At 37.8% G+C, this 22,994-nt stretch overlaps 1 protein-coding gene across 1 annotated transcript in view; it reads left to right on the top strand.

Moving 5' to 3' along the window:
• Positions 1–22,994, top strand: part of MEI4 (meiotic double-stranded break formation protein 4) — a 213,271-nt gene that overhangs the window by 57,267 nt on the left and 133,010 nt on the right. Inside the window, exon 3 of the mRNA XM_039218145.1 lies at positions 4,625–5,160. Within this exon, the coding sequence (XP_039074076.1) occupies positions 4,625–5,160 (536 nt within the window). The remainder of the gene's footprint in view (positions 1–4,624; positions 5,161–22,994) is intronic.

Here is a 22,994-nt window from a genome sequence, read left to right as displayed (position 1 = left end):
ACACAGGCCTTTTTGCGGTGGTTAGAGGTGATTGGACTTGGAACTGAGTAATTGGTTTTGCTTATCCCTCTGTGGCTTTTCTTAGATCTCTTAATCAAGTTGAGCCTGCATTTCCTTACTGGTAAATCAGGGATAATAATAACACATGTTGAAGGGTTGTTGGGAACAACAATTGAAATATTTCATGCAACTGCTCTGTAAAGTGAAATGTGAATATAAGATTCTTCTGTTCATTTTGACCAAGTGACTTTAATACTGTAAGTCCATATTGCACAAAATCTCAGCATGGCCCTCTCTTGAGGAGTTTGTGCATTCCTTTAGGGCACTGAGACTACATTCCTCTCTGTGGTTTTCTGTATCGATGTCTTTGAGATATGCCCTCATTAGCCTTTTCTGAACATCCAGGAAGAATGATGGTCAGTTGATGCATTCCTATGCCCATAGCATCTGCACATGCTATGGCACAACCACTCCCTGCAAATATGTACCTATCAGCACATGAAGGAGATGAGATGGAGTGGTTGTGACTTGCCAGAAGGTGCACCACTGCGGAATAAAAAGCAGAAATAAGAAAGCAGTGTTATGCTTCCCAGTGTAGTTATTGGTTGAATTCATTCTCTGTCTTCCCTGAAATCCTCACCCATGAAGTTCAGTTTACCTTGATGGAAAATTGAGTAGGTTCATAAAATATTTAAACTTGTGTTCACTTTCTTAGTAAAGAACCATTCTGAATTTCAGAAAAATGTAATCTACCTAAATAATTACTGTCATCTCCACCCTTTACTTTTGTGGATTTTGAGAAGTCATTTCAAATATTTATTCTTGTTCATAAGATAAAGAAGCTATCTTGAAATGTGCAGGCTGTGTACCTGTTTTAGTATAGAAATAGCCACACGTAGTTAAAGGTTTTGCTGGTAGTTTACTGTTTAGGTTACAGCCACATTTTTGGACTTACCACATTATCCCCTTGGCATGGAGTCCAGATACTGTTGTGATAATTAACAAGCATGTATTTGCACATTTATAGAGGTTATAGTAGGCACTTGTTAACGGAATGAAGTCTTAATTAAAGCCTGATCTTCTGATTTTACTTCATCTTCACCTTCCAATTGTATTAATTGTATTGAAGGACAGAAGAACAACAAATCGAGTAAATTTCCAAATCTAAGTTGGGGAGAGTAGATGTTCCTTTCATTATTTTTCCCATGCCCTGTTCAACGAGTTTCCCCGTGTCTCTATCTTTAAAAGACAACTATTAGGTGAGATGTTTTAACTTCTTGTATGCTAGGGGTATTTTCTTTCTCTTTTCTCTTTCTTTTCTTTCTCTCTCTCTCTCTCTCTCTGACTCTCTTTCTTTCATATCCTTATACATTCTCATTCTCTTTCCTTCAACTTCAAAGGAAAAAAAAATATTTCTGTGTTGCTAAGCACAACTCATTCACTGGGGTCCTTGATTCAGTCCCTCTGCCTCCCTTTTCCAGGGCCAAGCCCCATCTGGCACTTTTTTTTTTTTTAATGTTTGTCTATTTGTTTTTGAGTGGGGGAGAGAGAGACAGAGAGACAGAGCACAAGTGGAGGAGGGGCAGAGAGAGAGGGAGACACAGAATCTGAAGGAGGCTCCAGGCTCTGAGCTGTCAGCACAGAGCCTGACACTGGGCTCAGACTCACAAACCACAAGATCAGGACCTGAGCCAAAGTTGGACACTTAACCAACTGAGCCACCCAAGCGCCCCACCTGGCTTTTAAATTTTTTCTCATATCTCCGGCTATTGCTTCTGTGTTATTATTTTTTTTTTCTTAGTCTGTTAATTGCTTGAATTTCTCCCAATTTGATATGCAACATTTGCCTCCAATTACTCTCTAATTTTATACTCTCCTGATCCAACTCCTCAGAAGCCTTGGCTAGTCGTCTTGGACTTCCTGCCCAGTCACTCCCATTGCACTCTGGCCTCTGTCCACTACCCTGACTGGCCAAAGCTTCTGTGGATACAAGCACTTGTGATTTTCTAAGGAGTGATTCCAGCATATTTTTTTCAGCTTTTTGTTTTATGGATTTCTCTACAATATGTAATTCTCCTTGAAACATTTTCCTTGACTTTCCTAACACAACCATTTTAATGTTTATTTATTTATTTATTTAATGTTTTTTATTTCTGAGAGAGAAAGAGAGACAGCATGAACAGGGGAGGGTCAGAGAGAGAGAGACACAGAATCTGAAGCAGGCTCCAGGCTCTGAGCTAGCTGTCAGCACAGAGCCCGATGCGGGGCTCGAACCCATGAACCATGAGATCACGACCTGAGCTGAAGTCGGAAGCTCAACCCACTGAGCCACCCAGGTGCCTCTATTTATTTAGTTTTGAGAGAGCGAGAATGCAACTGGTAGAGGGAATCCCAAACAGACTCCACACTGTCAGCACAGAGCCTGATACAGGTCTGAAATCTATAAACCCTGAGATCATGGCATGAACAGAAATCAAAGGTTGGACGCTTAAGCAACTGAGCCACCCAGGCATCCTCATAACACATTCTTTTTTATTCCTTTTGTATCTTTTTAATTGTTTCTTCTCCGTCACCTTAATAATTTGTTTTTTCTCTACTCAGCCCTCATATATTGATACTCCTCAGGGTCCTTCTTTGATCTTATGTTCTAGTCACAGCTCATATGTTCTCCAAGTGATCATCACCATTTTCATGACTGCAGATATCACCTACACACTGATGACTCCTCAAATGTATTTTCAGTCTAGACCTGTTCCCCACCCATAGGCCCATGTGGCCAATTTCCAGGTGACTCTTTTTGCCGAGATTTCCTTCAGTTGCTTCACAGTTTACCAGACCAAACCTGAACTCTCATCATTTCTCCTTAACCATTTTTTTGGGTCTGTATTTCTACCATTTCAGTTACTAACACTGTCGTCTACCCAGTCACCTGGTCAGAAACAAAGGGTGCATTTATTATTACTTCCACTACATTGTGCATATCCAGTCAATCCGTTGGCTTCTAGGCTCTATTTTGACGTTTTGTATTTATTTCTCTGGTCAGTCCCTCCCTTTCTCTTCCACAGCAACTGTCTGGTTCATTTCTTTCATCATCTGATATTAGGACTACTACAGATGCCTTTTAACTGGTTCTTCAGTGTCATTATGTCCTCCTCAAATCTGCCCTGCCTACAGCCAATAGAGTGAGTGATCTGTGAAATGAAAAATAAGACTATTTCAGTTTCCTGCATTACACCCTTTAGGCTCCCATTCCTCCTTTCCTTGCTGACAGCAGTATTTCCCAGACTTGGTTTCCTAGACATATGCATGTACTTTAGAATGTTCAATGAGAATTTCTCAATTTTGTGTGTATATTTTACTGATAATCATTTTACAGATGATAACCTTATTTGTGCTTAATGATGACATCTCTGTCAAAGAATGGCCTAAAATTACTAACTTAGCTTTAACTGCAGTGTTTCTCAGCCAACATCAGAAGATTTTAGTGGTTTATGACATACTTTCGACGATCTATGAGATCTAGCTCTATCTATACATCTGTTTATCTCTCCATATAGATATGGGTATGCTTGAATAATTATAAGTACATATCCTTATAGTAGTTGCTTATAGATACTTATTTTTGTATATCAGATGTATGTAAAATTTTCCCAAAGGGGTCTTACATAATTCAAGTTCGAATTACACTCTGTCTATAAATTCTAAGGTCCTTAATATGTCTTTTAAGATATTTTATAACCTGGCTTCTACATACTTCTTTTTTTTTTAATTTTTTAATGTTTATTTATTTTTGAGAGAGAGAGAGAAGCAGAGATCAAGTGGGGGAGGAACAGAGAGAGAGGGAGACACAGAATCTGAAGCAGGCTCCAGGCTCTGACCTATCAGCACAGAGCCTGATGTGGGGCTCAAACTCACAAACCTCAAGATCATGACCTGAGCCAAAGTCGGATACTTAACGGACTGAGCCTCCCAGGCACCCCCGTATTTCTTTATTTTAGTATCTTGCTTTATATTTTTCTATAAATGAACATCAAGGACCCACTTGTGGGTCCTTATATACCTAGTGCTTTTCTTTTCCTTCTTAAGTCTGTCCTTTAGCTCTTACCCTTTTGGTATATGGAATTCTCTTGCTGCAGTCCCCTAACTTTTCACTTTGAGCTCCTACTTATGCTTTATAAATTAGTTCCACCATCGCCTCTTCCAGGATCCACTAATTCAACCAGGGGCATGCTTTCAGTGGTCTTTCTGTTTTCATAGGGCCCTGAGCAAATCTCTATCTCCGGATACACTGTATTGCTTTGTAGTTACCTCCTTCAGGTCCTGTGGTTTCCTCTCTGTATCTGTCAAGCATGGCACATAGTTGAACGAGAGATAGTGACCTGAAAATATGGGAGAATTACCTTTGCTTTCTACTAGTAAAGAGAAAGATCTTTCTACAGTCAGCTTAAGCAATTTCTGTCACAGTTTTTCTTCTTTCAGTTTTTTATACTAGTGGTTTTTAAATGCTTAATATGTATCTGCATGCTTCATTTAGTATTTTAAGTTAGAAAAATCAATGTCTAGCTTTTATGTGAAGAAATTTTAATGATAGAAAGATAACATTTCTATTCTTTTCTGTTTTCAGGAGACCCGTCTTCCCAATTGCAGGCTCAGGAACCTAGCAGTTCTGAAAATACATTAAATCTGCTGGAAGATTCTGGGTGTGATTTATCAAATGAGCAGACAAGTGAACCTTCAGAGGTGTCCCAGAATTTTGTGGAGAGCTGCACCCCCACACCCTCTCTACCACTGCCTATTGTGAGAAGACATTGTGCCACTCTGGAAAACCCTCTGTCTTCCCACATGCAATTTTTGCAACATTTACTTGAACTGAAGAATTTGAAAGAATCAGGGAGTCTGAAAACAGACTTAAGCCACTTTGAAAATGACTTTTCCACAGTATCTTATTCTGTTTGTCAGTTGCTGGATGGCCTGATCACTTTTTACCATAAACCCAAATTTCCTTTTTCAAGTTTTTGGGCAGATGCGGTTGACACTTTAGCTGGACTGATCAGTGATTGTAACTTATCTAGTCATATTCTTAAAAAGTGTTCCAAGAAGTTGGAAGAATTTGAGAAAACCCTACTACAGGTTATTTTACAGAGCAACCATATAAATCGGGTAAGTATAAAATTTCTTCTATTCATGAAATAATATGTTCGTATTTTTTGTGAACATTCCCAATGGATAATATCAGTTGCTGTCCCTTAGACTTGGGGCTCAGAGTCTCCAGTGAAGACCTTCTTTTGCAGCCATGTGCAGCTCTTCCCCAGGGTCCTGTCCCCTTCTCTGGCCTCTGATTGCTACATCATTCTCTATAGAGATGCCTACTTCCAGCTTATACATCTCTACCTTGAGTTATCCGCCCTATTTTTTATTGGTATCCTTGAGGTCTTATCTTTTGTTTCTCTTTGCCTACATGTACTTCCTGTTGCTCAAAAAGTCTCAATATTTAAAAAAAAAACAACACTAGAATTTATGGTTTTCCAATCTATAACTTCTCTGAGGGTTAAATCCCACATAATGGATTACCTGTACTGTGAATTTGTTCTTTTCTGGCATTGACTAGCAGATACCTGGAGGTCAAAGAATATTTTTCTCTTCTTTTAGAATTTTCATTGTTAAGTGGCATAATACCCTATGGATCCTCTGCAGTTGTGGATTAAATGAGTAAATCAGCTGAAGAACACATAATATATGGCTTTATTATGTTTTTTCTTATTTATTGAACAAAGCTTAGTAAGGTTGACTCAGGGATTCTTTTTTTTACAAGTGACATTGAGGTAACCTGACATCGTTTTGTGGCTTGGCTCTTGAGACATAATGGGTAGTTTCTTTTTTGTATTACTTCCTATCTTTCTTCCTATCTGATCCTTTGTTTGCAAAACTCCAAATGCATTTTAATCATTCTAATTGACTACTAAAAATACCAAAGAGGAGACTAAAAGGTCTAACTTATTAACTGTATTTCACTGTAGAAAGAAAGTTGTTAGACCTTGTTTCTTCTGGTATCATTGTCAAGTGTTTGTCCTCAGTGCCATTATCTGACTGTTTTACAGGGTAGGCTTTACCTGAATTTTTAAAACGCTGGTAAAATTTGAACTAATCACCTAATTTGTTGCACATACATCTATTCTTTTCTTCTCTGTTACTGTATGATTTGATTGATATTATAGAAAACTTGACAAGCTTTTGGCATTTGTGAAAGATATTGAATTTTCTGTTTGGCAGACTGAAAGTTTTTTCTACCTGATATGGTCAATCAGGAATTAGATATCAGATTTTTCATAGTAGTATCTGAGGTATATAATCTGTTTCTTAACAATTAATAAATATCTCATACTTAATATTCTCAATATATGTTTGCATTCTTTTAAAACTATTTTAAGCAGGTTTTATATTGACTTGGAATCTTCCAGATATTGGAAGGAGCTGATTCTTTATCAATTACCAGATGATGCATATATTTTTTCAGGCTAGTCTTTCACTTAAAGACTAGACCATACAAGAGTAGCCTTGGGACTGGTATGGAAGAAAAGGAGTATGAAGAATCTTGTGATGGTACAGATGGATCTGAAATATGTTTTCTATTCCATTTGTCATGGTGCAAGCTGTTGTTGAATAGTTGGTCTGCAGTGGGAGGTCTAAGTGAATGAATGGCTTTGGTCTTTTTTATTTTTTTGAGAGGTAATTGTTGCATTTAGACAAAGTAGAATCATAAAATTGTTCACTGCATTTGCAATTGGGATGATAACTCATAAGTAAGTTTTAATGACATTGTCTCTGGTTTTTTTTTCTTACCAATAAAAGTTTCTTAGACTACATCGTTCAAACTTTTGTTGTCATTATTGCCATCATCATTATCATCCAGATATGTTCACAAAGTTTCTTTATTCGAAAAAAATCTTTTTTTAACGATTGCTCTTTATAAATGCTTTTTTTGTATTTTTTAGTTTCAAGAAAATATATTCTGATGTGAAATCTAGGGTAGCTCCTATCACTGCATTTTTTTTCATTGATACTATTTTTGATTGATTAAAACAAAAAAATCCTATAATTAGAAAAAAATTTGCTGCTTTGGAAAAACCTTGTTTCCATAGATTGGAAGTGTTTAAATTGTATTGCTTGGAAACTTGAGCCCTGCTATTGATTTTCTAAAAGTAAACTTCTGTTTGTGCAGTGTGATAGGAAATAGGAAAAGTTGTGGTATGAATTGAGTCTGAATTATGTATTTATAATTCATCAGTACTGAGGTTTTAAATCACATATGTATCTTTTACATGTTTTCAATACATTTAGTAGTAAAATTATTCTGACCATAGCTTAGTTTCTCTTTAACGATCAAAAGCAGTTGGTATCTTTCAAAATCTTGAGGTTATTACTGTGAATGTCACCTATGTCGGGGCAAGAGATAGGAGGTTGAAATGAGATACCATGGAAATTGTCTTGAATAATTCCCTAATTTTAGCCTGGTTGAAATTACTAATAAGTTTGGGGAAAATATGTATGATTTGTGATTTTTCAGATTAGGATGTAAATCCTATTTATTTTTGTTATTTTGTGCTATAATATGCACTATATTCATTTAATAACAGATGTTTAGGAATTGTTATCTTAGTGCTATGCCTATATCATATTTTCAGGATAGCCATTAGTGTGGGACTAGAAGGTGTAATTCACAATGACATATTTGACAGGCACAGAAGATATGTATCTTGAAACCAGATGGCTTACAGAGGTCTGTACTGGGCTTGCTCTAGGGTTCTGGGAAGCAGTCTTGACTTATTTTCTACTTATAGGCCCCAGTATGGCAAGTACCTCTCACTTGCTTACTTGCCTTGGGGTAAGAAATGTTTGCCTTTGAGGTATTTCATGCCCTTTGTTTGACTGATAGCCTGACCTTCCCTATATTTCCAGACCCCAAAATGTGTTTATTTGTGCGAGTAGGTATTTCTTCCACTTATTTTTTCACAGGCCCCGATACTATCATAGAAGTTTAACAACAGAATGCTTATAATTCTATTAAAATTTGGCAATAGTCTCTTTGTCTTAAATTTTCATTTGTTTGGAAAGATGGGAAAGATTATATTAAGGTAAATATCAAAATTTATAGTTATACTTGAGCTTTCAGGAACTTAACTTATGTTGCTAAATCTTAGAGGTATAATAATAGTGAATTACTTAGAAAATTTTTTCTTCAGGTTCTTATTTCTTAAACCATACAACTCTTGGTCATATTGTGAAATTGAAAAAAAATAAAACAATTGACTGCCAAGTAGATATTAAATTAGAATCCTTTGTATGTGTGGTGGACAGAATAATGGCCTGCGGAAGATGTCCACATCCAGGCCCTGGAATTTGTGAATATTTTATGTTGCCTGATGGGTTGCGGTGGGGGATTAAGGTTGCTGACCTTGGGATGACATTAGCTTGGATACCCATGTGTGCCAAATTCTTACATGGGTTTTTGTAAGTGAAAGAGGGAGGCAGGAGAGTAGTTGTCCAGGTCAGATAGGAATTTGAAGATGTTGACTTTAAAGATGGCAGAAGGGGCCAAGGGGCCATGAGCCTGTAATGCAGGTTGGACGAGGCAAGGAAATGAATTCATCTTGAGAGTCTCCATAGGAATGCAGGGCTGGCAACACCTTCATTTTTGCCCAGTGAGACACACTGCAGACCTCTGACCTCCAGAACCATGGCTGAATAAATTTGTGTTGCATTAAGCACTAAGACTGTGGTAGTTTGATACAATAGCAATAGGAAATAGTACACTAGGTTTAATATTTTTACAACGTTTTTACATCCATCATGTCATTATATATTTATACAATAACTCTGTGAGATGGGCATCGTTGCCATTTGTTAGATAAGAAAAATGAGGCTCAGCGAGATTTGCCCAAGGCCACCAAACTAGTTAGCACTGTGAACACTAGCACCTAGTATGAGAGTTGAATGTGGCTCTGCTTTCTCTCTTCATTCTCTCTCCTCAAAAACCTCAAATTTGGTAAAAATTGTTCCAGATTCTAGGATATATGCAGATATTGCTTGTACAGTCCCCCACTCCCACTCTAGTGCCACCCCTCAGAGACCAGCACTACCAGATCTTTACTTCTGTTCTGCCACCATATACACCTGTTTCGTTTTTTTTTTTTTTTAATTAAAGTCTTACATTGCTATTTCTCAGGTCCCATCCATTCATTTATTTGAATTTATTTTTTTAGTGAGCTCTACACCCTTTGTGGGGCTCGAACTCACAACCCTGAGATCAAGAATCACATGCTCTTGGGGCGCCTGGGTGGCTTAGTCGGTTAAGCGTCCGACTTTCGCTTAGGTCATGATCTCACGTTTTGTGGGTTCGAGCCCCGTGTCGGGCTCTGTGCTGACTGCCAGCTCGGAGCCTGGAGCCTGTTTCGGTCTGTGACTCCCTCTCTCTCTGACCCTCCCCTGCTCACGCTTTCTCTCTCTCTCTCTCTCCTAGAAATAAATTAAAAAAAGAAAAAAAAGAAAAAAAAATCACATGCTCTAGGGGCGCCTTGGTGGCTTAGTTGGTTAAGCGTCTGATTTCTACCTAGGTTATGATCTCGCCATTCGGGAGTTCAAGCCCCGTGTCAGGCTCTTTGGTGACCCCTCAGAACCTGGAGCCTGTTTCAGATTCTGTCTTCCTTTCTCTCTGCCTCTTTCCCGCTCACACTCTCTTTCTCTCAAAAATAAATAAACATTGAAAAAAAATTAAAAAAAAAAAAAAAAAGGATCACATGCTCTACCTAGTGGGCCAGCCAGGCACCCTGGTTATTTTATTTTTTACCTGTTCACTTTGAATTGTGGAAGATAAAAGTTTATGTCTTATATAGGTACCCTCCTCTCCCTACTCTCCAAACATAGGTTTTACTGTAAGTTTTCATTAAATCAATATTACATATTTATATTAAGTATGTAATTTTATTAGCACTGAGACATATAATACAGTGATGTCATTTCCTTTTTGTACAACTTTTGTTTCTAAAGATAATTACTTAGATTAATTCCCCCCCCCACCCCATTTGCTTTGTTTTCTAAATACCCATAATTGGTTCTTCTTTCAAATACTTTGCTAGGGTTGTAAACATCTTCTTAGCATGGCCAAACAAGGTAAGCCATTTATGAATTTGATCTTTATTTTTAAAGAAACAGCTGAATCCCTCCCTCTTCCTGGTTCTAATCTGGGCCCATGCTCGTGTCTACTGCTCAGCATTACTCCAGGGACTCCTTTTTCTTTGTTCACCACCTGGGATTTCCTCTGCTGCTTTCTTGGGTCATGTCTCATAGTCCCTGGATCTCATACCTTACTTTTCTTGGTTTGTAACTGCATTTGGTGATGCACATTCTTTATGAGCTAACTTAGAATGGGTTCGTGGGATATAATCTTTTAAACTCTTTGTTTACTTCAAATGTTGTATTCAAACTTCAAACTTTATTGAAGCATTAGGATGGATTTCCAGGTTGAAAATCATTTTTCCATATATTTTAAGACATTTTTCTACTAACTTAAATTCCAGTGTTGCTAATGAGAATTTCAGTGTAATTGTGATATTAATTTCTTGAGTGTGATTTAGTCTGGACCTTCATGTACTCCTAGAAGCACTCAGCATCTCTCTTATTCCTATTGTTTTGTAACTCTAGAATGGTGTACCTCAGTGTGGGTCTTTTAAAATTCCTTTTCTTGAGTCCTTAGTGGGTCCTTGAATCTGGGATTTTATCCTTGGTTCTGAATGTTTTTTTTTTTTTTAGGTTTTCTTGTATAGTTCTGTCTTCTCTCTTCTCTCTTCCCTTTTTCTAGAACAGCTCTTGATCTGATCCCCTAAATTTCTTTGCTCTTTTCTTATACTGTTTATTCTTTTTATTTTTTGTTTATCCTGGGAGATTTCCTCCACTTTTTCTTCTAGCCAACCACTGAAATTTTTATTTCTGCTGAAATATTTTTGTTTCTGTGTATCTTAGTCTCTTGATTGTTCCTTTTTATGGCCCCTAGTTCTTGTTTTATATCAATAAGATATAAAATGTTTATAGTTTCTTTGCTCCCTGCTTTGCCTCTATTTTCTTCTGGTCTTGATTTCTCCACCTCAGTTGATATAATTTTCATTTTTAAGGTTTTTTTGGTGCCTTGAGCGGATCTGGAAAGATGGGTTAGATGTAAGATGGCCACCTTACAGGTAAGTCGTAGAAGTGTGTTGAGTGGTATGGAAGCTGTTTGGGAAGAGGCAGTGAGGCAAGAGGAAGCCGGGAGAGCCCTGGAACAGCCACACTTTTGGTTTGGGAAAGAGTGGAACTTAGTAATGAAGCAGCTTAATGCGATGGAAAAGAGCCAGGTCATTAAGGCTCTTATATGTTTTGTTAAATACTTGTGTGTCTTGAGGTGTACAATTTAGGATCGCATGCATAATTTTGCATGTGGAAGCATGTGCTCTTTTTCCTAGGAAGGTGCTTATAGCTTTAAGTGATTCTGAAAGGAAGTTGTGATCCTCAAAATAAACATCTGGGAAATCATTTGGAGTGATTGGCATACCTTGCTGAAATAGATCCTTTCCTCTCATCCAAATTCTACCTGATTTTCAAAAAATGGCTCAAATCTTGCTTTACTCATAAATTATTTCTTATCAAATAGATCCAAGAACGGGCTCCTTTTCTAAACTTCTGTAGTGTTTCTTATCTTCATTATTCACTTTTCAGTTTTCCACATGCTGTCTTATTTTGGCTTATCTAGTATGGCTTGGATTTTTAAAATATTACTTTTTGAATATTTTCATCACAGAGATTAAGAGCTTAGGTTAGAATCCCCAACTCTTATTTATTAGCCATAACCTTAGAAAAGTTAACCAACCTCAAGTTCCACATCTACAAATGGAGATAATAAATATGACTACCTCCTAGTGATGAAGTTTTGGGGTGGTGGTGGGGTGATCCAGAGCCAATAGCCAAGAAAGAATTCTTGAAGACATCTTTGGTGCAAAAAGGGTAGTTTTATTAAAGCATGGGGACAGAACTCATGGGTGGGAAGAGCTGCACTGGGGTAATGAAGGGTAACTCATTATATACCCTCAGGTTGGGAGGGGGTCAGGGATAGAGTAAGTCTCTAAGAAATTTTGGAAGCAAGATTTCCAGGACTCTCAGGGGCTAGCTGTTGCTAGGGAAATACTATTTATTAGTGTTTAATAAAACCTCAGTCATGAGACCCTTCAGATATATATCTGGGCCATTGGGGGCAGTTGAGATAAAGGAAATAGACTTACAGAATCCTCAAGATTGGGATAATGTTGAGCTAAGGTTCTCTTTTGCCCCCAGGAAAGTGTCTTCCTTGAGGCAGCTAAGCTCCTAGAGGGAAGTCATTCTGCGCATCTCAAGGACTTGTTATTGGGCTATAGGCACTAAGGGAATTTAATTTTTCATTTGCCTTAGTTTCCCACATCACCATGGCAAGCACTTTGTTCTTGGGTAGCCAGGAGTGTCCAAGGAATATCACCCATATTCCACCTGTGTGTGTGTGTGCCAGCCTATATTTTGCCTTCAGCTTGCCCCATGCTTCCTCATCAGAGGCGCTCCCAGAATGAGGTATTTTTTGAAATGAAAATAAGACGAAGTAAATGACAAGTTATATTTCATATGCCCTTATACCTTGAAATACTATCTTCTGACTTTTTGTCAAATTTTTGTGGCAGACACAAAAATTTTTCCTTTTGGCTTTCCTTATGGCAGCTCTGTCTTATTGGCACTCTAATAGCATTCCTAAAGCACCTCTTTGTACCTGATAGCTGATGTCATCTTGTGATGTCACTATCCATCCACAATCACAGCTGCCTACTGACTGATGAACTTGGTAGGCATCAAGGACTTTTTTTTTTTTTTCTATTTTAATTATAGAAAATCCATTGTAAAGGAACTATTTGAGTGTCATGGTTTCACTTATCCTTTGCACCAATCCCTTCCTATAGAACTGGGTTGGGTTGCATCTCTCATCATAGTTGATTTTATAGGATTTTGTAGTTGACAAGTCCCTCTTAGACTGCCATTTTTGCTTAGATCACCAATGATATGGCCTTCAGGAAGTATATGGGTACATCTGAAGATACAGTTCATGAAATCAAATGTCTTGTTTCAGCAGTGTGTACCTCTCAGTTGTATCTCGAAGCTCATTCATGTCATAATTGTATCAACCAGTAGAACATATTAACTTTTAATTCTGTTCCAGTAGCAGTGTTTGTTATCGATTTCTCTGCTGTGAGTTAGGACATCATTTTAGTAATGACATAGGCTTTTGCTCCTGTGCTAACTTCCAAAGAGTCTTATGTTCTGCAGCTTTTGTTTTTGTCATAGGTGTTCATCAGTTGCTTGCAGTTTGCCTCAAGGATTTTTAAGGCTGCTCACAGTTTGTTTCATTTTAAGATATTCCTGGGGAAATAAGAGGGAAATTGAAGGTTAAGGCCCCATGCTCCATCTCCTCTTTGTGCATAGCTGTATTTAAATTTAAAAAAAAAGGAAAAATCTGGGCTAATGTTCCTGTAGTTGTACTTTAATAAGCATTTACAGAAACAAGTTGTATCATAAACTCAAACTCAAATCTTAATACTTATTTGATCGCTGCATCACTGTATAAATCAAACATTTTTTGGATTTTCAGAACAGTGTTTGCCTTTCAGTGCTGATGCAGAGGAAGGAGCAATAGAACAGAACTTGGTTCTTACGAGAGATACTTTACAATCCAGTATCTCTTCCTGAGATAATTAACAGCAGTCTGCCTTCATATTATACTTTATGGTTTTTAAAGCAGTTTCATCTGGAGTTTATTATTTGTTCGGACAACAACTTTGTGTCATGGGTGTTTTTACTCTTTTCAGTTTATAGATGAAAAAATTGAGGGCAGGCAGGTTAAAGGACTCACTTAAAGTACTTAAGTAACAAGTCATGGAATACCTGGATCTCAAACCTATATATATGACCACAAATACTTCCCTCATTCTACTATATCTTATTTCCATATTAATTTATTTTTTAATGTTTATATACTTTGAGGGGAGGGAGAGGAGAGAGAGCGAGAGCGAGAGCGAGCGAGCATTAGCAGGGGAAGGGCAGAGAGAGAAGGAAAGAATCCAGGCAGGTTCTACGCTGTCAGCATGGAGCCCCACATGGGGCTCAATCCCACAAACCATGAGATAGTGACCAAGATCAAGAGTCAGACATTTAACTAACTGAGCCACCCAGGTGCCCCTCCATCTTATTTCAAGACAAAATTGCATACACTTTTGTCCCAATGCAAAAGAAATGAATTGATTTCAATTTGTGGGTTAAAAATATTAGAAATCAAAGACCTTACAGGTATGTCTCACAATTTTATAATGAGAATATTTATAGTTTGGGTAAGTTGCTGCATTTTATTTGGTTCAGAGATTTATGTTTACAGAAAGCATAAAAGAAAAAAAGCACCACTCTGTATTACATTATAGGATCACCTGTTCCTTGTTTTCATTTTCTTTATTGGCTATAAATAACAAATCTGTTGAAAACTTTATAACTGCATATAGGATCTAGTTTCTAATTGAATATAAACTTTGAGATTTGCTTGTGTCTACATAAAAATAAAAATGTGTTTCTCTCTGCTTTAACAATATCATGAAATACCTTTTAAGTTTTCTTGAAGCTTTTATAAATGAGATTTTGAAGCTATAATTTTTTAGTTCAGTTTTTCCATTGAGTTGAGAATTTGCTTAAAGTAACTCCCCTCCCTGCTCTGCCTCATAGTTATCAATACTTATAAGAGTTGGAAAAACTTAAATCATAGCTATCTGATGTGAGGCCTGGAAAAATCAAACATTTCTGAGAACATGAAGTTGCTTCTCATTTATTTATAGGTGTAATGGTTTCAAAGCAGAACATTTTGAACATACAGAGATTAACCATTAACCCACTTACTCTTTTATTCCATGGTGCTATTCCAGGGCTAGATCTCTAAAATGAAACATGGGATTCTTCTCATGTGCAGGGTACTGTCATAGATGCTGGATATAGTCTGGTAGACTGATGAGTCCCTGTCACAGGTAACTAATAATCTAGATAGCCATTGAATAAATGAGCAAGTGATGTAAACTGCCATAAAAGAGAAACGAACAGGGTACAGTGGGAGAGAAGGAAAGAGAAGACATAATTTAGATTGGTGAGACTTGTAAGGTTTCATGGAGGCAGGAGCTTTAAAATAGAAGGAGCAGGGGTTTGGAGTAAGGGCCCTCAAGATGGTGGTCATAACGTGTGTTACTGAGACAGGATGTATTTGAGTAATTTCTTGAAGGGAGGAAGTGTGCTCAAGTTGAGAGTGAAAGGCAGAGAACTGCATAATGAGTAGAAAAATACAGACTGCAACGGATTGGTAAGGTGCCTGCTGTGTTAATTTCTTTGGGCTGTTGAAACAAATTACCTTGAACTTGATGGCTTTTAAAAGAGTAAAAATTTATTCTCCCACAGTTCTGGTGGCCAGAAATATGAAAAAAAAAAATGGGTGTTGATCTGACCATACACTTCCAGAGATGCCAGGAGAGTATTGGTTCCTTGCCTCTTTCAGCTTCTGGTGGCTGCTGCATTTCTTGGCTTGTGGCTGCGTCTCTATTTCCTCTTCACACTGCCTCTTCCACTGTGTTTCTAGTCTCCCTATGCCTTTGTCTTAGCATATTTACAAAGGCATTTAGGAATTATATAAATAATCCAGGATTATCTCTTCATTTCCATATCCTTATCCTAACTGCCTCTGCAAAGACCCTTTTTCTAAATAATGTGGTGACATTCACAGGTTCCAGTGACTCAATGTGAATATGTTCTGGGGACTATCTTTCAGCCTACCATACCTCACAGCATTCATTTTCACTCTTACCCTTTGATTTTATTAAGATCTCTATCCCTTTCTCCACACAGGCCATGCATCTGTTCTTATCACCTCTTGCTCTAAGGATAATTCTAATTTTGTTTACCATGCCTAGGAATAGACTTTCAGACCAATGAGGCACCAGGAGAGGCTTCCTCTGGGCTTCTGGAAAAGTTTCTCCTCATTCTCTGGGAGATTCCCAGGGGCAACTCTTTATCTTTTCCTCTGGCTAGTCTGGTGAAGGTGTAAAGCTAAAAACTCTTCTCATCATCTTACTGTCATCAGGTCAAGTATAAAGCAGAATACAGCCCAGAGAATCACAATGAATCCGAGCCAAAGCCAGGTTATGTCATCCCTGTAGCCTAGTCAATCTCTGGATTTTCGATCAGAGGGATCAGCACATTTTATTAAGCCTTTAAAGTGGTTTGAGTTGGAGATTCTGCAACTTGTAGCTCAAAACTTCTTTTGGATAGGCTGTGGTAACGAGTTTGGATTTTATGTGATATGTAATGGGAAGTCATTGATTTAGGTTGCAGAACCTCAGTTTGGATACCATTGGGATAACTAATTAGAGAGACAGGTGGAATTAGAGAAACCACTTAAGCCATGTATGTAGCAGTTCTACTGAGTGTGGATGGTGGCTTGCACTAATAGTGGGAGAAGTAGAAATGGAAATGGGTACATAGATTTGAAATACATAGTAGAGAACAGTATAAATACATACTGGAAGATTTCTCATTAAAGTTGATAGATTGAGAAGAGACATCTAATTTGACTCCTACCATCATTAAAACAATAGTAAAGGACTTGTTTTTGAAAGGTATAGACATACGGGGAAAATGAGAGACCAAACAACAGCAACAAAATACTACAAACAAGAAAGGACTTGGACAGTCGGTAAATACCTCATCAGATCCAAGAAAACAGAATCATAAAGGAACAGTTGGGAGAGCCATTAAGCAACCTGATTTACACAGTAGAATTTGTTAAAAATTCAGAAACTAGCTTTACTTGTTACCTCCAAGAGAGGGAATGGAGGCCAGGTGCTAGAAGGTAAAAATAAGGAGGATTGGTCAGAAGTGCGCTTTGGATGTACTTAGAACCCTGGATCCCCTCTCCTCCCTCATCTGGCAGGGGTATGTCCCTCCCACAACTGGAAGAAGACTGGAGATTTATTTTTTGGAACGATTTTTTTTAAGGTACTTAATTGGGGAAATTAGAGTTGAAGGTGAAGGTGCTATATTTTAAAAATGGAGGTTAAGTGAACATATGTCTATAGTTGCTGAATACTTTCCCAACTGTTTTCCTATATTTGGCTCCAGACACTGGTAACAAAACCTTTAACTCTTATCAGACAGGAAGTGTTTTCTGGGAAAACTGAATACCTCATGGGGAAACACAGGAACGTACTCATATCAAAGGTTCTCTAGAGAAAACAAAGCATCCAGGTCTCCTATACAACAGCTTGCTATGCACCGACCCCACCCACAAACCAATCATATTCACAGAACTTTCAGCCCTTGCTCTTACCTTGCAGGATGAACAGACTGTTGAGGATAGCATTTGATATCAAAGATCCTGGAAACAACTTGGTGGAGCCAGAGAGCAAGCAGAGATGCAAAGCTTAAATGAAAAAAAAAATATATATATATATATATATGTATATTATATATATATATACGCATATATAATATATATGTATGTACATATATATGTATATGAATAGTTACACACATATAAATATTCTTAGATAAGTGCATGTTTTGCAACCATGAACAAAGAAAATGGTGCTTTAAAATAAAATTTTCTGGGAATAAAAAATACTATTTTAAAATTAAAAATATGACAGTGAAAACATAGATGAAGGTTGGGGGGGCTCCTGGGTGGCTCAGTTGGTTAAGTGTCTGACTCTTGATTTTGGCTCAGGTCATGATCTCACCATTGGTGAGATTGAGCCCCCATTGGGCTCTGAGACAGCATGGAGCCTGCTTGGGATTCCTTCTTTCCCTCTCTCTGCCCCTCCCCCGCTCATGCTTGCTCTCCTTCTCAAAATAAATAAAACATTTTAAGAAAGGATTTGAGGGCCACTGGGTGGCTCCATCAGTTAAGTGTCCAACTCTTGGTTTCAGCTCAGGTAATGACCTCACAGTTTGTGAGACTGAGCCCTATGTTGGGCCCTGCACTGACAGTGTGGAGACTGCTTGGGGTTCTCTCTCTCCCTCTTTCTTTCTCTCTGCCTTTCCCCTGCTCATGCTGTCTATCTCTCAAAATAAATAGACATTTAAAAAAAGTTTGGAAATTTTGATAGGAAAATCTTCCAGAAGGTGGAAAAAACAGAAAACAGAAAATATGAGAACAAAAGAAAGAAAAGTAGGTGACCAATTTGGGGAACCCAACTACTGAATAATAGGAGTTACCAAAAAAAAGAGAACCAGAAAAAATAAGAGGAAATAATTGAAGATACAATTTAAGGAATTTCCTCAAAGTGTTTTTAGATGGAAAGCCTACCAAGTACTCTGTACTTGGATGAAAATAGACTTATGTTAAGGCCATCACTGTGAAATTTCAGACTACTTGGATAAAGAAAGATTTATATGCTTCCAGAGAAAAGGAGGGGGAAAAATTACAGTTTACAAGCAAAATATCAGGAATACAAATATTTCAGATTTTTCAAAAGCTAAACAATGGAGTTGAAGACAATGGAAACTTCTCACATATTTTTCAGGAAATTTATTTTCAATTCAGAATTTGGTACCTAATTAAACTATTAATCAAGTATAAAGATAAGTGAAGACACTTTCAGGCATGTTAGGTCTCAAAATACACCTCTCCTGTAACCTTTGCTAGGACCCTACTTCACACTATTCTCCAACCAAATAAGTCAGCAAACCAAGAAAGAAGACATGAGATACAGGAAACTGAGGAGCAACACATGAGGGAAAAAGATGCTGAAAGGAAATTTTGGGATGGCAGCCGTGCACAGAGCCTCAGACATATGGAGTTTTATGATTGTTGTAAGATGACTATAAGATGGAAATGCAAAGCAAGGCAGTTGTTTTATTGGACTGACTCTCAAAGGAGAGAACCTGCCTGGAGATAAATTTAGTCCTTACCGGCATATATAGGTTTATTAAAGTTACAAGAACACAGGTCACAGGCAGAAGGAGAGGAGGACCCAGGCCTGAGGAGCATCCACACTGGGTGGTCAGGTACAGGTGAAGGACCCTCTAGAGGACATGAAGAATTAGAAGACTGAGAGGGAGGAGAAAAATTGCAAAGTACTATCATGAGCGTGAAGAAAGTATTTTAAAAAGAAGGGAAGAGTCCATCTTGCTGTGTGTTACTCAGAAGTTTAATAAGGTGAGACCTAAAAGGTATCCCAAGTCATGAACTTTTCATAATGTGAGTATGTAACTGGTACAAGATAATTTAGTGCTATTGCCACAAATTTGCAGAAGATACTCTCCAATCTTAATGTGCCAGCTAGACTTTTTTGTTAATGCTGTGCAACACTAAACATAATCCAAAGTAATAATTTAAAATTGTGTCTTCTTTTATAATATTTTGTTAACATATTTGGATATAATTTTTGGTGGTTTTCCTTAGGACGTATAAGCCTTTTGATTGTTCTTTCTCTGGTGAGTATGGAAGGATGTTACTTCATTTTTACCATAGCTGTCTTTTTGTTGTTCATAAGTTGCTCCTTTCTTGGGTTTCTATCTCCCAGTACTCTCTCAAAATGCTATTTTCATTCCCCTTACTGCTACACTTTAATTCCTTAGTTCTGCAGTTCAGCTCAGAAACTTTTAGAAACAAACAATAGATGAACATGACATTGAGATGGCTATAGTTCATGTTCATACACAGGGAAGTCTTACCACTTTCAGACAAACCCTGTTTCAATGTAATGAAGAAACACCTGTGACAGTTTTGGTACAACATGATAGCTATTTGAAATGATCTGGGAGTGTCTGGGAATCAGAATGTTAGGCAGCAACCACCCAGTAGAGATGTTGCCTGGAAAAGAATAGTCATTCTTTGGAGGTTGCAGGGACTGGAGACTCCTTTAGATCTATTTACAAAAATGCAGATTTAAAAAAAAATTTTTAATGTTTATTTTTAAGAGAGAAAGAGAGAGGGAGCGCACATGAGGGCAAGTGGAGGAGGTCCAGAAAGACAGGGAGACACAGACTCTGAAGCAGGCTCCAGGCTCTGAGCTGTCAGCACAGAGCCCAATACAGGACTCAAACTCACGAATTGTGAGGTCAAGTCAGACACTTAACTGACTAAGCTGCCCAGGCTCCCCCAAAAAGCAGGTTATCATAAGGATGAATGCAGACTGGGTTGGCAGCCTGGCCACACGTAGCTGTGGAGTCAGGGTACTTTCTCATCCTCTCTCATGGATTTTCTTTTTACGTTATATGGCTGTTACTCCACTGATCAGCTTCTCTAGTGACCTTGTAATTTTGGCTTACTGTTTGTCTGTTATTTGTATCATGACCTTTCAGTCCCCTCATGCTTAAAACTAAGTTAAGGACCTAGAACAGCCCCTAGTATATTATAGTCTAAATGAATTAAATAATTCTGATTCTAATATAGTCTTATTGTATTGAATAAGTGAATTAATGAGTGAGTAGCTAATGTTCCCTCTGTTAAAAATGTTTACCCTGATCATCATGCCAGAATCACCAAACATGTTCATCTAAGTCTCACATAAGAAGATTAATATTTTTACGTAAAATTTACTTTTGTAATAAGGTACGTGTTGATAAATTAATCTGATAATAAAAGGTATATACTGACACCGTATCAGATGATAATTCCAGATTGCTTTTTTATAAAGCTAAACAGACCTTGCCTTCCTTTATTTTTTTTTCAATGCCTATGACTTGCGCACATTGGTGTAGTTAGATTTCCCAAATATTGTGTGCTATTCTCTCTTATGGCACATGGATGTTTAATATGTGTGTGTGTGTGTGTGTGTGTGTGTGTGTATACATATATACATATATGCATATATATATATACACACGTATATAAACCTTGCTACTCAAAATGTGGTCCAGGGACCAATCATACCATGTGACATCATCTGGGAGCTTGTTAGAAATGCAAACTCTCAGGCCCCTATCCCAGAACTAGAGAGTCTGGTTTTGTATTTTAACAAGATCCCCAAGTAATTCAGATACATATTAAAGTTGAGGAACGCTGCATTAAAACACAAATTTTTATTCTAGCTCCCCACTAATTAAAGCCTACATTTATTGAGTTCTTGCTGAGTGTTTTGCATAGATCAATTCACTTAATCCTTATAACAACCCAGAGAAGTATTTATTTTTTTTATCCTTCTTTCACAGAGGGAGAAGTTGACACATAAAGAGGTAAAATCACTTCTGCATGAGCACAGCTAGGCACACCCTGGATCTAATTAACAGGCAGTTCTACTCAATAGGCTCCCTTCTCCAGCAAGACCGTAGCTACCTTCCCAAAGCTATGGTTTCCTTTCCTCAAGCTCCTACTAGCCCAAACCTGTGTTTCCCACTGAGTAGCATCTGTCTTTTAAGCTCAGAGAATCTCTTTCTCTTCCACACCCTAACTGTAGAAATATCTTGGAAGAATACTTACCTTCTCTCTGCCCGGGTTACTTCAGGGTTTAGAGCCACATGCATGGATTGTGTGTCTGTTGTGTGTCAGCCCTGAGGAGGCATGGGCCACTGAAGAAGACTCACAATGGATAGAAAGACAAGGATGTTTGAATGCAATCTGGATTTTGATATTTGGAATTCCTTTGGGAAATAAAAGTCAAACAGAGAGGATTAAGGGAAAGATTAGGGAAGAGCCTACCTTTTGGTCTAGGCACCCTAAACAATGAAGATAGGTGAATCGTCAGTAGCAGCTTAGGACATCATGTGCATTTATACATAAGAAAAAGATCTCCATCTCAGAGAAAAATACTTTATTCATTTACTCAGGTTTTAAGACAGCTTTATTGAGTGATGAAATACACTGCACATATTTAAAAAATACAGTTTGATAAATTTTCATCTACCCAGTTTTGTCTGATTTTTTTTTTCACGGGGAGGCAGACACCCTTATATTACAGAATGCAAAGACAAAACTATGTGGGAGGATTTACACCACTGTGACTGAGATTTTGGCCAAATGAAATGGAACTTTTTTAAATTGAAGTATAATTGGCATACACTATTATATTAGTTTCAGGTATTCAATATAGTAATTTGATATTGTTGGAAGGTGAGGATTTCTTCCAAACTAAGAAGGCACTTTGAGATGGAGAAAGAAATCACTAACTCCATACTGTGTACACAGAGTTTAATTTATGGTTAATTTAGTAACAGAGAGGATCTGGTAGGGGATGATGTAGACAGCTCCACAACTATTCTCTGCAAAGTCCAGATCTTTTTCTACAGACTTTATAGAGCGAGGGGATGTGAAGGAGGGCATTGTAATGAGATCAGAGCATTCACATGCACTTTTTCAAAGGGTCTGCATGCACCTAATTGACAGCTAACATTTAATAGACCTGGTGGTACTCTCTGTGCATCAGGATGGGGAAAGACTATGTTATCTCTACCAGAGTCATGGGAGGCCAAAGCAACCCTCCTCCATATTCTGGTCTTGGCAGACATTTATGATACAAGGTATGTATATTAATCTCCAAGGGGCCCAGAACGTGTAGCACCAAGAGGAGTCATCAAGTGGACATGAACAAGGTGGAGGCCAACTATGGAGTCTGTATTGTCAGCATTGGTACTGTTACTTATATACATTACAAAATAAGCACAACGATAGGTCTCATCACCATCTGCCACCATGTATAGTTTTAACAGTATCACTGAATGTATGCTCAGTGGTGCACATTACATCACCATATCTTATTTAATTTTAAAACTGAAAGATTGTACTTTTTAATCACCTTACCTATTTCATCCATCCCCTCCCTTCTGGCAACCATTAGTTTGTTCTCTGTATCTATGAGCCTATTTCTGTTTTGTCTCTTTGTTTTGCTTTTTAGATTCCACATTTGAATGAAAGCATACTATACTTGTCTCTG

Source organism: Hyaena hyaena, unplaced genomic scaffold (genome assembly GCF_003009895.1).
Source record: "Hyaena hyaena isolate Hyena2069 unplaced genomic scaffold, ASM300989v1 scaffold_742, whole genome shotgun sequence".
Lineage (NCBI taxonomy): Eukaryota > Metazoa > Chordata > Mammalia > Carnivora > Hyaenidae > Hyaena > Hyaena hyaena.
The sequence above is the reverse complement of the archived record's forward strand: the minus strand, read 5'-3'. Positions and strand labels throughout refer to the sequence as shown.